Source organism: Anabrus simplex, chromosome 2 (assembly GCF_040414725.1).
Source record: "Anabrus simplex isolate iqAnaSimp1 chromosome 2, ASM4041472v1, whole genome shotgun sequence".
NCBI lineage: Eukaryota > Metazoa > Arthropoda > Insecta > Orthoptera > Tettigoniidae > Anabrus > Anabrus simplex.
In genome coordinates, this window is record NC_090266.1 from 935,072,142 (window position 1) to 935,088,658 (window position 16,517).

The following is a 16,517-nucleotide window of genomic DNA, read 5'->3' on the forward strand; positions in this document are numbered from 1 at the left end:
CTTGTACATTATCTCTTTACATTTCATAGGAACTTCTCTATTCCACACCAGGTTCCTTACATTCTGGTAGAAAGTATTTCCTGCTTCTACCCTTCTGCTGATCTCCTTATCCAACCTTGCATCTTGCATTATTTCACTTCCCAAGTACTTGAAGTCAACAATCTCAAGGTTTTGTCCCCTGATACTGACAATTTTTTTCCCTCTCTTTATCCTCTTCATCACCGCTGTTTTGCTCCTCTCCATACTGATTTTCATACCGTATTTCTCAATATTGTCATTTAAAGACTCTAGTTGGATTTGCACTTCTGTTTTGTAACTCCCCAGATCACTATTCCATCTACAAACAACAATATTTTCATATTCCCTTTGTATCTTGCCTTTGTTTCCTTTAGAATTTCATCCATAACCATTACAAACGTAAGTGGAGACAATAAACTTTCCAGTCTTAGTCCAGTTTGGTTTCTAAACCAATCTCTTTTACCCACTGCGGTCTGGACACAACTGAAACAATTCTTACACATCACTTTCACTAGTTCCCTTGTTTGCCTTCCACTTCCTTTTCTTTCCAGGATTTCCCCACACCTTTTCTCTATTAACACTATCATATGCCTTCCTTAGATCAAGGAATACCATCACCAGATCTTTTGCATAATCCCACTGTTTTTCCATCAGTAATCTCATGGTAAATGTAGGGCCTATCATTGACCTGCCCTGTCAAAATCCATGCTGCTCTTCTTCTAAATTTCTTTCGACCCTTCTTCTCATCTTCCTATTATTCTCTCCGATATTTTGGCTAGGCCTCCTTGTGACAACAATGTAAGTCCTTGATAATTGTCACATACCTTTGTCACCTTCCTTAAATACTGGTATTAAACCTTTACATCAATCAGGTACTTGCTTTTACCTCCATATACACCTTGGCAGCCTGTATGTAGACCAATAGGTCCTGCTGCCTTTATTATTTCCACACACATTTAATCCATCCTTGCTGCTTTTCCTGTTTTCATTTAACAGCCATTTCCACCTCTGCCATTGCAATATCACTCTCCATTTCTGGATCATCCTCATTTACCACTACACTTTCATGAGTTTATTGAAATAGTCTTTCCACCTATTTTTTTTATCTCCTCTGAGTCTGTTATTACATTTCCACATTCTTCCTTCAATTGTTTTGTGTAGATCTTTGCTCTAATTTTTTTATCAATCCATACAACATCCTTTTTCCACCATTTACATCCTTTTCCAACTCTTGTTTGAATCTCTCCCAAAAATAGTTTCCTCTTTTTTACCACTTTTTTACACTTTTAATTTCCTGATACTTAATCTTATTCCTTCTTTCCTAACTATATTCCATACTTACCACGCTTTCTTCTTTTGTTTAACAACCTCCTTCACCATTCCCTTCACTCTCACCGAATTTCTGCCACAAAACATCTCTGCACATCTTGGGAAATGTGTCTTTAAATTTGGTCCATTCTTCTTCTACACTTTCTATTACTGATATATGGATGTGCTGTTTTAATTCCTCCTGAAATTTCTCTTGAGTTCTTTTATCTTTTAATTTCCATACTTTTATTTTCTTCTGTCATGTTTCTTTTACTCTCACAATTTTACCTATTTTAAATTTTGCTACCACTACTCTGTGATCTCCATCAAATGCCTCACCTGGTAGTGCTATTGCTTCCATTAACAGCTTACGATTTATTTTCTCAACCAAAAAATAATCACTGTTTTTGTTCTCCTTTCACCCCAGCCATATCTAGTGAGCTTTTTACTATTCTTTCTGAACCAAGCTTTACCCACAATCATTCCATTTCTCTCACAAAAATCAATCAACTTATCTCCCTCACTGTTTCTTTCTCCATATCCAAATGGACTAATCACTTCTTCTTTACCAATTCTGTCATTTCCAACCTGCACATTGAGGTCTCCATATATAACTATAACTTCCACGTCGGTCATTACATGAGTGTCTCCAAGACTTCCTCTATATTTTCCTCACTGTTTCCATTTAGGGGTGCATAAACTTGGATGAAATCTTTCACTCCCTCTTCCGTCCTCAGTCGTACTCTGATTATTCTTTCACTAATATAGTTACCCTATCCACATTTTTCATCCAGGATTTTGTTAACAATCACTCCTACTCCATTCTTTGCCTCACCACTCCAGTATAGGGTGTACCCTCTACTCATTCTCCTCACTCCCTTGTCCCTGCACTCGGCCTCACTCAGTCCCATCATTGCAACACACTCTTTCTCCCTGAAGTTCATTAACTCCTCTGTTTTTCCTGTCAGAGTCACATTTATTTTTCCCACCTTCATAATATTAGCTGCTGGTTGCCCATTTATCACAGTTCCCCTAGCACAAGAACTGCGTGTCTCTTTTAGCAGGTTGCTCTAACCTTTTCCGAGGCTGATAATTACCACCACTCAGTCTAGGCTTTTGTTACGATGGGGTTGCCACTCCCAAAGGCATTTTAGAGGTATTGCCAGCAATTATTCAGGCTGTCCCTTACGTGGAAAATAGACGCCCTTGCAGCGACCCCTAACATGGGAAACAAACACTGCTGATGAATAGTGTACTCATACTATTCCCAGAGTACTGGGCTACCTCTTCCGCAATCTCCACTGTTCTGAAGTCCATCTTCTCTGCTGTAGATTCCGTTGAGGCCTTCGCTCGTAACCCTGAGCGAGGACCGGGTCAGTGTGCTCTGGGACACACATAGGCAGGGGTGCCACTCCTTCGGCATGGCTGCTTCTGAAGAGGGTCCCTACCTGCTACCTGTAACTTTTAATATCTGTATTTATTTGTCGAATTATGTCAGTTAAATCTGAAGTCTGTGGAGCCAGTAATTTACTGTATTATTATTACTATTATTATTATTATTATTACTATTATTATTATTATTATTATTATTATTATTATTATTATTATTATTATTTATTTTCCGACTCATTGGCTGAATGGTCAGCGTACTGGCCTTCGGTTCAGAGGGTTCTGGGTTTGATTCCTGGCCGGGTTGGGGATTTTAATCGCTTCTGATTAATTCTTCTGGCTCGGGGACTGAGTATTTGTGTCCATCTCAACACTCTCCTCTTCATATTCACACAACACAACACACTACACTACCAGCCACCTCAGCAACACACAATAATGATTACATCCTTCCATATAAGGTTGGCGGCAGGAAGGGCATCCGGCCGTAAAATAGGACCAAATCCACATGTGCTGCGCAGTTTGCACCCGTGATCCCACGTGGGAAAAAGCATTAGGAAAAGTAGGAGATTATTATTATTATTATTATTATTATTATTATTATTACAAATAGTTAAAGCCTTTACGTTCTCCTATGCTTGTACATAGATAGTTTTGCTTTTGAAGTGTATTTAGTAAATGAGTTATTCATTTGGCACCCTTGGTGACTGCCTCAATTTTATGGTTCTGTTAATACATACATTGTCATTCAATGGTTTCTTTAAAAATGAGTTTGTAATCTTGATTATATCTTATTTTTGTGATGAGCAGGTAAGTTTGCAGTGTGTTTAACATGAAGTTCTCTGCCTGACATCTTTGTATTTGTGGCAGGTCGTGGAACAGTAGTCACTGGAAGACTGGAGCGAGGAATCCTCAAAAAAGGAAATGAGTGCGAGTTAATTGGTTACAACAAAACTTTCAAGTCAACTGTTATAGGTAAGATTATTATTTTTATTATTATTATTATTAGTATTAGTATTATTACTAGCTGATGTACCCGTGCTTCGCTACTGAATTCTACATTGTATACAGAATTCTAGGTTAGTGTACACGTTGTGAACAAGATTGTCTTAAATTGTATAGCTCTTAACGTTACCCTAGAAACACAACGGGAGGTCACCAAACGTCTTTTCTCATATGAAGACTGAGGGAATTTTCACTGTAATGGTAGACCCAATTTTATACCACCAGTCACAATCAGGTTGGGATGTTTTCGTTATAATGCCTTTTTACATCCTCAGACTGTCTTAGTGGTTTTTCCAACTGAAATGAACCTACAATGACATCAATAGGAATGGCGCGATTAAAAGCAATGCTTTCATATTATGAAATACTCGTTCAAATGAAACACCTCACATTTTCTCACTTTTAACGAACAGGACTACGCTGCCTATCTAACAGTCCAAAGTTTCAGACCTGAAATGACCAACCCGCACACAGCCGTGATCCGTACACACTCCTCGGCTTTCTTCGGCAGGGAGAGGGTCGAATAGTGGAGACTCCCGGGGCAAACACTATGCCCAATTACTATTCTGTTTCCTAGGAGTATGCGATGAGTCGGAAAATATCAATTCACTACACTGGCGGCAGAAAAATCTATCTGACTTGAAGGCAAATTTTTCCTCCAAGCCAAAAGAGAAACCCCCTCTTCACTGCTAGTTTGGAATAAATTGAGTGTAGAATTTAATAAAAGTGAAGAGAAAGAAGCTTTTCTTAAGAAACGGCTCTTTTCAGAGTTGACTTTTGAGTTATTTAGTGAATATTGTGGTGCTATAATTTGGAAAAGGCCTAAATTGTTATTCTAGACCAGGTCATACTACTACCACCACCACCACCACCACCACCACCACCACCACCAAGTGAGGCTCTGCCTTAAGTATGCACACTGCTCATTCAAAACAGCGCGTCAGAGTAGGGATCGAATAGCTGAAATACTATGATGATCCAGTGTGTTACGTACCAGCTGTATCAGAAAGTGTATGAACCAGAGGAATGGCATGCTAAAGAAGAAAGTTTTCTAACTCCCCGGCTATTTCCCGCCAATATTCAGTCAGGCTGTTATACTCGGTACGCAGCAGTAATCCCATCTATCGGAGTCGAGAGGCAGCATAAGAGACAAAGAACATCACAATAAACAATGGTCAGTGTAATGTTATTGTTGATCAGTGTTATGCATTTTTCGATATTATAGGCCTTCGCATTTCTTTTTCTTCCGACTCTGAAATACCACTCTTATCATAGTCGGTACGGTAAAACTGAATAAAAGATAAATGATCGGAAATTGTATTCTCTATAACTTATTTATATAGTACTTTTCGATAGGACCAATAACATTGGTATTTAAAAATTACATTTTAGTCACCTTCCCCTAAACTACAATTTCATCCAGGATGAATAAAATTGTTTATAGCTTAGACTGTAGTTTCTTACTCCCCGACTCTATATACTGATTTTCATTAAATTCTGTTAACCCATTTTCTCGTGGCTCGGCATTGATATGGACTTAGCAACAAAAATACAAATTCATGAATATCTGTGTTATCATAGCCGGTAAGGTAAAAATGTATAAGACATAAATGGTCGGACATTTAATTCTCTATAACTTTGGTTATGTAGCATTTATCGATACGACAACTAATAATATAAATATTTGAGAATTGCTTTTAGGCTTCCCCCTAAACTACCATTTTACTCAGCGTAAATAAAATTACTTATAGCTTAAATTGTAGTGGCACATCCTCTGACTTTGCATACCAATTTTCAGTGAAATAGGACCACTAATAACGTAAGTATTTAAAAATTAAATTTTAGGCCTTCCCCTAAACTACCATTTCACTCAGTGTGAATAAAATTATTCATAGGCTAGATTGTAGCGATGTATTCCTCGACTTTGCATTCCAATTTTTATGAAGATAGGACTACTAAAAACATAAATATTTGAAACTTAAATTTTAGGCCTTCCCTAAACTACCATTTCTATCAGCGTGAATAAAATTATTTATGGCCTAGATTGTAGTGACTTATTCCCCGACTTTGCATACCGATTTTCGTTAAATACTCTTTGGCCGTTTTCTAGTGATGCGTGTACATACATACATGCAGACAGACAGAAATTACGGAAAAGTAAAAAGTGCATTTCCTGCTTACTGTGGACATGACCGATACAGAAATACCATTCTTTTCTAATTCTGAGCAATGTACAGACAAAACTCTTATTTTATATATATAGATTATTATTGTTATTGTTATTATGCATTTACTACATTTAACAGATAAAATGTTTTAGTTCTATTTAGTACTATCTTGTAAACCCACAGTGTGTTATGAACCTGAATGTGAATTGTCAGTTTCTGGCTATGTGGATGAATTGATTCGTAGCATATTTTTATTCCTTGCTATTACCAAGACCTTAATCACTAGGAGCTGTTTCTGTGCTGTTGGCATTCTTATTTATATGTGGGAACTATCCACAGTGCACTGTAGGGGAAGTGAACTAACTCTTAACCTCGAAAGATGTCCAGAATAATTACATTGTATGGCGTGGAATAGTGAACAAACACCACTTCCATTCGTTTTTCAGAAATATGTTGTTTTTTACTTTATGGCAGGCCGCACTCCGGACGCGTCAAGTCACGTCAGTGACACAGAGACATGACGCATCAGAAAGTAGCACAGTGATAAGCAATGGAAAAACAAAAATCGCCGCACACCGGTCTGCGTCTTGATGATATCATCAGCATCCTGCTGCATACACGGGCGATAAGACACTGCATGTTCCATTTCTGTGCGTCATGTCTTAAGCAAACACTTTCTCGTATAGTTCTGTTCCTGCTTTTTCTGAGCAGTGCTAATGAACACAAGTGCCAGCATGAATGAAGAACAAATCAACATTAAATTAGTGCAATCCGTGGAGAAATATCGAATAATATATGATTATTCGCTACCAGGACATTCATATAAGAACGAGGCATGCAGTGTCCAAAGAATTAAATTTAAATGGTAAGTAACTTACATTCAGTAACATATTTATTAATTAGGTCCATGTACAGTAATGACATGTTTAATTATGTAAGAATAAACATTTCTTGCGCAACCAGAATTACTGATAATGTATAGTGCAGCTATATTTATATTCTATAGCGTACTTATTCTGCCAAGAAAGGGCTACGTTTGGTTTCATAAAGTAAGAACACAAATGATTTCTTAATTCAACATTCTCAACTGTTGCTCTTCTGTTGCAGGGTTGCAATATCTGCAACACACGCATCGTATTGTCAGTATTTTCATCCTCATCTGTTACACTCGGTTCACTAAAAACGCCGTCTTTTAGTCTAATGAAGTTATGCAGGACACAAATTGCTCATATTATGTTGTCTATTTTATCAGGTTTGCAGGCTATAGCTGTACCGAGAACTCTAAATTTAGAAGCAAGCATTCCAAAACCACATTCTACACTCTTTCTAGCTCTGCTAAGCTTATAGTTAAAAATCCACCTTTCATTTGTAAGTTCTCTTCGAGGATGGGGTCTCATGATATGCTTCTGTAATGGGAAAGCTTCATCACCAACGAAAAAATAAGGAAATGGTGAACAGTGATCAACATCTTTCAGTAGCCTCTTGGGATAAGTTATATTCATTGTGCCCTGCTGAAGGTTTCTTCCTAAAGCTGAGTTTCGCAACATGCCACCTTCACTATTTCTGCCATAGTCACCAGCTTCTATAACAATGAAAAGTCCATCTTCATCAACCAAATCTAATAGAACAATAGAAAAATAGCCCTTGTAGTTTTAGAAGGATGGGCCACTGTTTCTCGGACACTGGATACGAAGGTGTTTCCCGTCTATAGCACCAGTGCAGTTAGGCATATTCCAGAGTTCCAAATATCTTTCGGAAATATTCTCCCATAACTCCTTTGAGGGTGCAGGCATAAACTCAGGTTGAAGTATTGCCCATACTGCCGAACACACTTCATCCACAATTTTGCCGATTGTTGTTTCTCCTCTTTTAAACTGAAAGCTCAAGCATCTGAAGCTGTTGCCAGTAGCTAAGTACCTGGAAATAAAGGACCATGAATACTATTACTGCTAAATTAAATTTTAAAAAGCTTGTAAAAAATTATTTTAGCCAAATTAAACTATTGACGATTGCACTCATATACATACATTCTATAAATTTAATATCATTGAACTGCACTGTTTTTGTTATAAAATGTTTGTTGTGAATTTATTTTTTGTGTGTTAATAAGCATTCATTGGTATAGCTATTGTATGTATAGTCTTACTATAGGGCTCTGCCCTCAAGGACATCCTTTATATGAAATAAATTAAATAAATAAAAATTAATAATAATAATAATAATAATAAGTGTATTTTCTCATTGCAGTGGCCACCTGTAAAGACAAATGGAGAAACTGTAGGAACTGTTGGTCCAGATACTTAAGGCAAGCTCCTACCAGTGGTTCAGCAGCAGTAACCAAAAAGCCCTACTATCTTGCAGACTACTTGGCGTTTTTGACACCATTTACGAAATCAAGAAGACAAGTGGGAAACGTAAAAAATCCGTATGAAGAGGAGCAATCTGCTACAGGGGAACAACCATCATCAGTGGCCATGACAGAAGGAAACGATGAGGAGAATAGTGCTCAAGAAATTATGGAGCCGCTACCTCGGACACATAGAAGAGATACAAAAAGAAGCGCCGTGAAAATGGATATTGACGAAGTTTTCTCTTCATATATTCAGATGAAAGCAAAACGTACGGCTGAAGTGGAGTGTAATAACCCAGATGAGTTGTTTTTCAAAAGCCTGCTACCAGATGTGGCTAAAATTATCACCTGCAGCTAAAAGCTCATTTAAGTTGTTTGTGCAGCAAAAATTAAATGACATGCTCTACGGATCAGCCAGGAATGTTCAGTGAAGTGATACTCATTCCCATCCATCAACTTTCGTATTGCAATACGGTGGTCAGATGGGCTCCTCATATACTATCTCTCAGTTCTCGTATGCAGTGAATTTACCAGACGAAAACGAGGAAGCACGTGGTCACTCATACTGATAAGGCGTAGTTACAAAGACATCACTGTATGGTATAGAGTTATAAGTGAAAAAAACAAAACATTGCACACGTATTATTTATATACTTTGTCAATATGAACAATTTCACAGCTGTGTTCATCATCTAAAAAATAATTTAATTTTTTTTATAACAAATTATTATTCTAAGCTTTGAACTTACCCTGGTGTTATTAGTAGCTTTTCATCAGGACTTATAGCCTTCCTGTAGTTTGTGTCTTGTTTTCTTAATAATGGAGAAATTTTCTGAAGAAGTTCTGTATAGCTTTTGGGGTACATTCGGTAGTATGACTGGAATTTTACCGGATCTTTTAGTAAATCATGCGCTAAGGTATAAGCACCATGTTGAGCACATGATGTATTAAAATCATGAATCCATTTTCTTTTCCTTTTGTTACGCAATTTCAACCACATGTACATCAAAACATCATCCTCACTCGAGGAGGCCATGTTAACAGCTGATAATGCGTAGCGTATTGATGCAGACACATGCTTCTCCGGTGTGCGGGTACAAGTCTGCATCACGAGTGCGACAAACAAGCGAGTCGTTTTTCATGTTGCGTTGCAGATGTTGACGCGTCCGGTGTGCGGCTTCACTGTAAGTCCTTAGCAAAGAAGAGAAATAAACAAATAATACTGGACAAGAAGAAGCGGTAATGCGTATAAGTGTTAAGTTCGCACAGTTGTGGAAACCAGATCCCAAAACATGGTTTATTCTACTTGAAACTCTGTTCTGTACAAACAATGTTACTTGCAATCAGATGAAATATGATGCAGTGGCGACTTAAGTCGATGCAGGCATACTAACCCATGAATGGAGCCAATATCCTGGTTAAGCTACCCGACTGGAAGATAAGACAAAATGAAAGATGATTGCTAGTTTTCGCGGACACTGTGGCACAAAGAACACAAATTAACGGAACGGGAACTTGATGATTGCAAACCCTCCCGGCTGCTGTCAAAAATGAAGAGTTAAACCGATAATGTTAGTGAGTAGTTTCTCAAACCATAGTTACGCTTGCCTCGGGACATGCGTACTATATTATCAGTGAGCAGTTATGATGTGCCTATGCTTGCTTCCATGGCAGATCGAATTTGGGAACTGAAGCCAGCCTCATCCTTCCTCTTAGTGCCTATTCACACCCCACCGAGATGACAGAGGTCTTGAAGAAATAGGTATCTGAACTTTCCATTCAGGTGTCACAATGAAACAGATGACTCGGTCTCTCTCCTTTAAGCAGTACAGATCAAATTCGAGCAGGAGGTCCATTAGCTGTAATTCCCATGCTGCTCAAAACCTGTGGTATTACCACTCAAATTTTGGTAAACAAGCTTATAAGTGTTTGCAGTATTTCAAGCCCAGCCAGATAATCTAGAACACTAAGCTGTCCATCTCTCCACAGTGACGAAAAGTTGGGTTGCCCAAACTGGGTCGCCTGTATTTAAGTGACGAGGAGTCACAGCCCTCTTTCTGATAGATACTAAAGCAGATGTTTCAGTTGTCCCAACTTCAACCAATGAAAAGCAAACTGTGAGTAAACTTCAACTCTTCACAGCTAATAACACTAAAATTGAAGCATATGGCCAGAAGTTGAATTCAATCTCGCATTATAACCTGCAGTCAACAGTCAGTGCCGGTGGTTAGTTAATGGCAATATTTCATTGGTTACTAATTGAATAACTTGCTAAAACAGTGTACAAGAGGTCAGAGTTGCAGAACATGGAATCTTATACCAATCCATTTTAAATTAATGAAATTAATTTCCAGGCCTGACATGTCCCAGTAGGTATACAACTTTCATTATAATTTGGGTCCACCTTATTCAATACATAAAAATTGTTGCGTTGATTTAATTACAACATATATTTCAAACCGTACTAGTTTTGACGCCTGTCTGCGTCGTCATCAGCTGATAGAAGTTTGTAGAAGAATTGACAAACATATAATGTTTATCAACGTCATATTGATCACAATTTAAAACCCTATTAACATCATGAAACTGTGTCCATGCGAAGTGACCTTTTGAGGTCCGCATTGAACTGGGAATGTTGTTCTTGATAACATCTTAAAGGACTTATTGCTCGTTTCCATCTCATTAGGATTGCTCCATTAAAGGGACACTGTAGTTTTTATTGAATTATTTCTACTACGATACTATGTCAAGTTTTAAGAAGTCGATAAATTAAGCACATTGTGATTCAAGACTATTCTGTTTTAATTTGTTGTTCTTTTAAATCCACTTTATATCATAAGTGAGCAAACTGGTTTGCATATGTTTTTGTCAGTTTTTGGCATAAGACTCGCAAGTCTGGGACTTGTAGAAAATATGAACTTAGAGACAGTATATTTTTAACACAGTTTCATGATGTTTGCACGAAAGGGGTGAAAACATCAGCAAAAGTATAGCAGGAAACAGTGCTGGAGAGACTGGTCAAGAATCTCAACACCACCCTCTTCCATTGTCAGAACTGGAGCTTTCAACAGGATTCGGCACCAGTGCATAAGGCTTAGACAACTCAGCAGTAGCTCATTGACAAATGTACCGGACTTCACTTCAACCTCTGATTGGCCATCTGATAGTGCAGAACTCAATCCTCTTGACTACAAATCATGGTCTTGTGCTTCAAGAAATGACATGCAAGAGCAGACACCCAAACATTGACAGTTTGAATTGCTCTCTTTTGCAAGCAGCAGAGGAATTCCCTGTTGATGTGTTAAATAATGCAATTGATGAGTGACTTCAAAGACTTTAGGATTGTTTGTTGTGCTAAAGCTGGTCATTTCAAAAAATGATTTGTGATTTATGTTCCTTATATACTGTATCTATGTAATTACTGCTATCATGATATTAAAGTATCATTCACCATCTTGTGGAAATTTATAAAAAACTTTGTGACAGTATTTATGGTAAGACTATGTAATGGAGAAGAAATTAAACTAATAGTTTTGAAAGTCCCTTTAATTTCATTGAAGCAAAATTTCATCTCTCAGCTTCTTCGACAACAAATTAGTTGAAAGATGGACAGTCACATTGCTTAAGTACATAGCAATTGCTTGACATCCTCCCAAAACACTGCAAGAGCATTAATTGCCTCTAAAATTTACAAGCCGGGCTGAGTGGCTCAGACGGTTAAGGCACTGGCCTTCTAACCCCAACTTGGCAGGTTCGATCCTGGCTCAGTCCGGTGGTATTTGAAGGTGCTCAAATACGACAGCCCCGTGTCGGTAGATTTACTGGCACGTAAAAGAACTCCTGCGGGACTAAATTCTGGCACCTCGGCGTCTCCGAAGACCTTAATAGTTAGTGGGACGTAAAGCAAATAACATTAATTAAAATTTACAAGCATGTTTTAGATGCCAGAATGTAGTAATAATAATGTTGTTTTAATGTACCACTAACTACTTTTTGATAGTTTTCGGAGATTCCAAGGTGCCAGAATTTTGTCCCGCAGGAGGTCTTTTACGTGCCAGTAAATCTACCAACACAAGGCTGACATATTCGAGCACCTTCAGATACCTTCGGACTGAGCTAGGATCGAACCTGCCAAGTTGGAGTCAGAAGGGCAGTGCTTCAACCGTCTGAGCCACCCAGTCCGGCACCTGAATGTAGTCCTTGTCAAAGCTTTGAACATAAGCATCTTACATGGGAATCTCCACTCTCCATTCTCCCCTTCCCCCCCCCCTGTAAACCATTCAAAAGAGCAGTTTGTACATTCACAGTTCTTTTCACTGCAGTGTTGCCATTTGTGCTTCTGTCAACACATACAAACTGATGACTGACAGTTGAACCGATAGGGCTATGGCCAGACTGGCGTTGTTAAGAGCAACAATTTTTTAAATGGAAATGCTGGTAACGTTTCATTTCATTCACCCTGGCTAAACTGTATGTTAAATAACACAGTTATCTATACAACAAATGACACAGGTTTTGGAACATGCTAGCTACACAATGTACTTTTAACGTAGTCACCTTTGTTGTAGGGCCCTGTTGTAGACAGTCATGCAATTTTGAAGAAATGTAAACTTTTGAAATGTCATGATGAAATTGAAAATAACATCAAAAGCGATTGTTTCATTATCGGTCGTCAGATGACGGCGTGAACAGATACGACAGAGAAAATGATGGATGCATTGAGTAAATAGGCAATCGACCTAGTCACTCAAACACTCAAACACTACATTACCTAATGTATGTATACTTACAGTCACTCCATCATGATCTAACTATCCCTACCCTGTGAATACTGCTTCTTAACAATGCAATTTTCCTGCACTTAACTTGCATCCTTTACTGGAAGATTATGGATCACAATCTATTCATCAGTGCTGTGACCTTGAGGATGGATTTACACTTTGATATTGTGTTACAACTTGCATAGCGTTTGCATGCCGCTGAGTACAAAGTGCATATATCTTGGCGTTATTCAATGGATGAACGTTAAGTTTAAAAATGCCAGTCTAGCCATGGCCTTGTTTCCACAATCACAAATTTCTCCCTCCCCCCCCCCCACCAAAAAAAAAAAATATATATATATATAGAAAATGCATTGATGACAAAACTTATACATAATCTTGCAAATTCTTATTCTTCCCCAAATTTCCATTTCGAAATTAAGTGCGGAAAAATTGCATTGTTAAGAAGCAGTATTCACAGGGTCGGGATAGTTAGATCATGATGGAGTGACTGTAAGTAAACTGATAACTGTATCGTTAAACAGTGAATGAACATTGGAACACCTGCATAGAAACTATGACTGTATGTGTCGTTGCAAAATCATAATGGAAGATTGCATCTTCACACTGCTTCTCAATTGAAGACGAAGTGCTTGTAATTTGATTTGTGTGTACCTATCATTATTGACTGCATCCTTAAAAACAGAAATTGGAATATTTTTCATCCACCCATTTGTTGGGAAAGACAGCAAAAATAATTTTATAGGGAATTTTCCAGGCAGTGTGCAATGTCTTCCAGAGTTTTGTCTGTAGGCATTGCATGATATCTTCGTTTCTTAATTTTAACACTTCTTGGCATATGCCATTTTTGAACAGAGTTAGGTGTAGTATCACCTAGAATCGTAACTCCTTGGGGTTGCTCTAGAAATAATCTCCGTATTCGGGAGATAGTAGGTTCGAACCCAACTGTCGGCAGCCCTGAAGATGGTTTTCTGTGGTTTCCCATTCTCACACCAGGCAAATGCTGGGGCTGTACCTTAATTAAGGCCACGGCCGCTTCCTTCCCACTCCTAGCCCTTTCCTGTCCCATCGTCATGAGACCTATCTGTGTCAGTGTGACGTAAAGCAACTAGCAAAAAAAAACTCTCCTGATGGCATGAACAGATTCTTTACAGACATTAGGATCATAAAGGAACACACCTTGAGAAATACCATAAGTAGTGCTATTTTCTATTTCAGCTTTTATAGAAGACTGTGTACAAGACACCTAGAAACACCTTATTCAGACAACACACTACTCTATCAACCACCACAGAAACAAGCAATAGTGATTACATTCCACTTTTAGGGTTGGCGTCAGGAAGGGCATCCGGCCGTGAAACAGGGCCAAATCCTCATGTGCATCACAATTCGTACCCGCGACCCCACAGGTGTGGGAAATGCGGTGGAAGAAGAAGAAGATTATGCTAAAAGAGGTTATGCAGACTAAAGGTCAGCGTTCCCCATTTTCGAGCGAAGGTAGTCGTGTAGTTAAGTCTTACTCCGCTAGGATGCGTGACTCTGCTTGGCGCTAGATAGCCTCGGTAAACATACGACATTCATTGTGATATTTGCTGCGAACATGGAACAGGAGTCAAAAGAGGCAGTGAAAGCATACCTTGAGATGAAGGAATTGTAGATTGCAGTACAGAAGAAGGAAGGGGTGAAAAGTGTTGGAAAACCTCCTGCTACTAACAGCTGTGAATGGTCAACATGTAGGATATATGTCCTGTAAATGTTGCGTTCCTTGATTTACATTTACACATCCATAAATACATAGGTGTAAATTGTGGCCTAACACATTGTGTCCATTGAATACGGTACCACATGTCAAAACAAAATATACCCTGAAGTGTGTCAAAAGGTGGACAGTAGATCTTTGTCCCTTACAGTTGTTTCAGGAACATAATTCCAAGATCTCTGCCAAGAACTTGTTAAAGTTGGTACAGATTATGGAAGAATAAATATTGGCTATGTTTTCCCCCACTCTGTAGCAATTTCACAAAACTTTAAAATGCAAGACGCTGAAATATGAGGTAAAATGTTCCCGACATAGTTTGAGCTGCAGAGAATATGGACATATCAGAACAAGAAAATGCATTACCTTACTATTGCCATTCACTTCATTGACGATTACTGGAATGTTAAAAATAATGCCCTCGTTACTTCTAAATTTCCTGACAAGGCAAAAACAGGTGCACATACGGGAGGGAATAGCTATTGTACACCCATTCCTAGCACTTTTCCATCCTTGTGTCACTGAAAACCTTAGATTTGGTAGTGCGATGGTAAAACATTAGCAAGAAAAAAAGCTATTGTAGCTGGGAATGTATCTTGCACATATGAAGAAAATAAGTTTGGTTGGTAACCAATAAAGGAGCAAATATTGTTAAAGCTCTGAGCTCCACCACATTATCTCTACATTATGCACTGTCTAAACACAGTACTTAGACATGTTTTCCGAGAGAAATTTATGATGGAAGAATTGCCTGCATATCAGACTACCTTCAACGCAGCCCAACTCAGTGTGTTGCATGAAGAAAATGGGGTATGTACATTTATTAGAGGTCACATCGAAACTTGAGGTTGAATCAAGGTGCAACAAAATTCATAGTTAGTTCAGTTCGATAGTAGAGAAGCTGACATACTACGTACAAGGAAAGGGTTACAGCACCGACATTGGAAGTACTCAAGTTCCTCAAAGTATTAAAAGATGCGACCAATGCCCTCGAAGGAGACAAATTTCTAAATTTACAGCTTTTGCTTCTTTTGTTTCAGGGGCCGATAACCTTAGATGTTACGCCTGTAAACAACAAGCATCATCATAATAATCATCATCATCTTTGGTTTCATAATCTGAACTTGCATTCCAGGCCAACAAATCAAGATATCAATGAATTTCATTTCAAAGAACATTCTCTTTATTTTTTTAATTTATTAATTTTCTATTTAAAAAGGCTATTTATTCGGGGCATTGACCTAGAAATATCTTTTGTCCCTACTTTGCACCATACGTTATGAACCTGCGTGTATTTGGAAATTGTGGAAGTGTAAAGTGTTGAATGTGAGAAAAGGAATGTTAAGGACGACACAAACAGCCTGTCCCCAGTTCAGGAATATTAATCATTTACAATTAAAAACCCCTGACCCGGCCAAGAATCGAACCCAGGGCCGCCATGTGACAGGCGGACACGTTGCCCTCTACAGCGCGGGGCCGGACTTCTCTTTATTTTCTGGAAGAAAAGGTACAGATTACTGAGGTGTACAAGAACAGTGACCTCATCTGGCCTGTGTTTGTGTAACGTGAACTTTGGAGAGAGATTAAGTATTCTCCACTGTGCGGCGCATACGCTCTTAATACTCAACTACTGATATTCATACAACACACGTGGATTTGCTGAACAAGACATTTTTTGTTTTCTTTGGAATGGCATAATGATATGGATGATAAGCTATCTTCAAATATGAAGTTGATGTCTA

At 38.4% G+C, this 16,517-nt stretch overlaps 1 protein-coding gene and 1 pseudogene across 1 annotated transcript in view; both read left to right on the forward strand.

The window, feature by feature from the left end:
* The window catches only part of mEFTu1 (mitochondrial translation elongation factor Tu 1), a 129,693-nt gene that overhangs the window by 85,720 nt on the left and 27,456 nt on the right, over nucleotides 1-16,517 (forward strand). Inside the window, exon 8 of the mRNA XM_067139564.2 lies at nucleotides 3,586-3,690. Coding sequence (XP_066995665.2) covers nucleotides 3,586-3,690 — 105 coding nt within the window. The remainder of the gene's footprint in view (nucleotides 1-3,585; nucleotides 3,691-16,517) is intronic.
* Nucleotides 8,155-8,596, forward strand: LOC137498626 (uncharacterized; annotated as a pseudogene).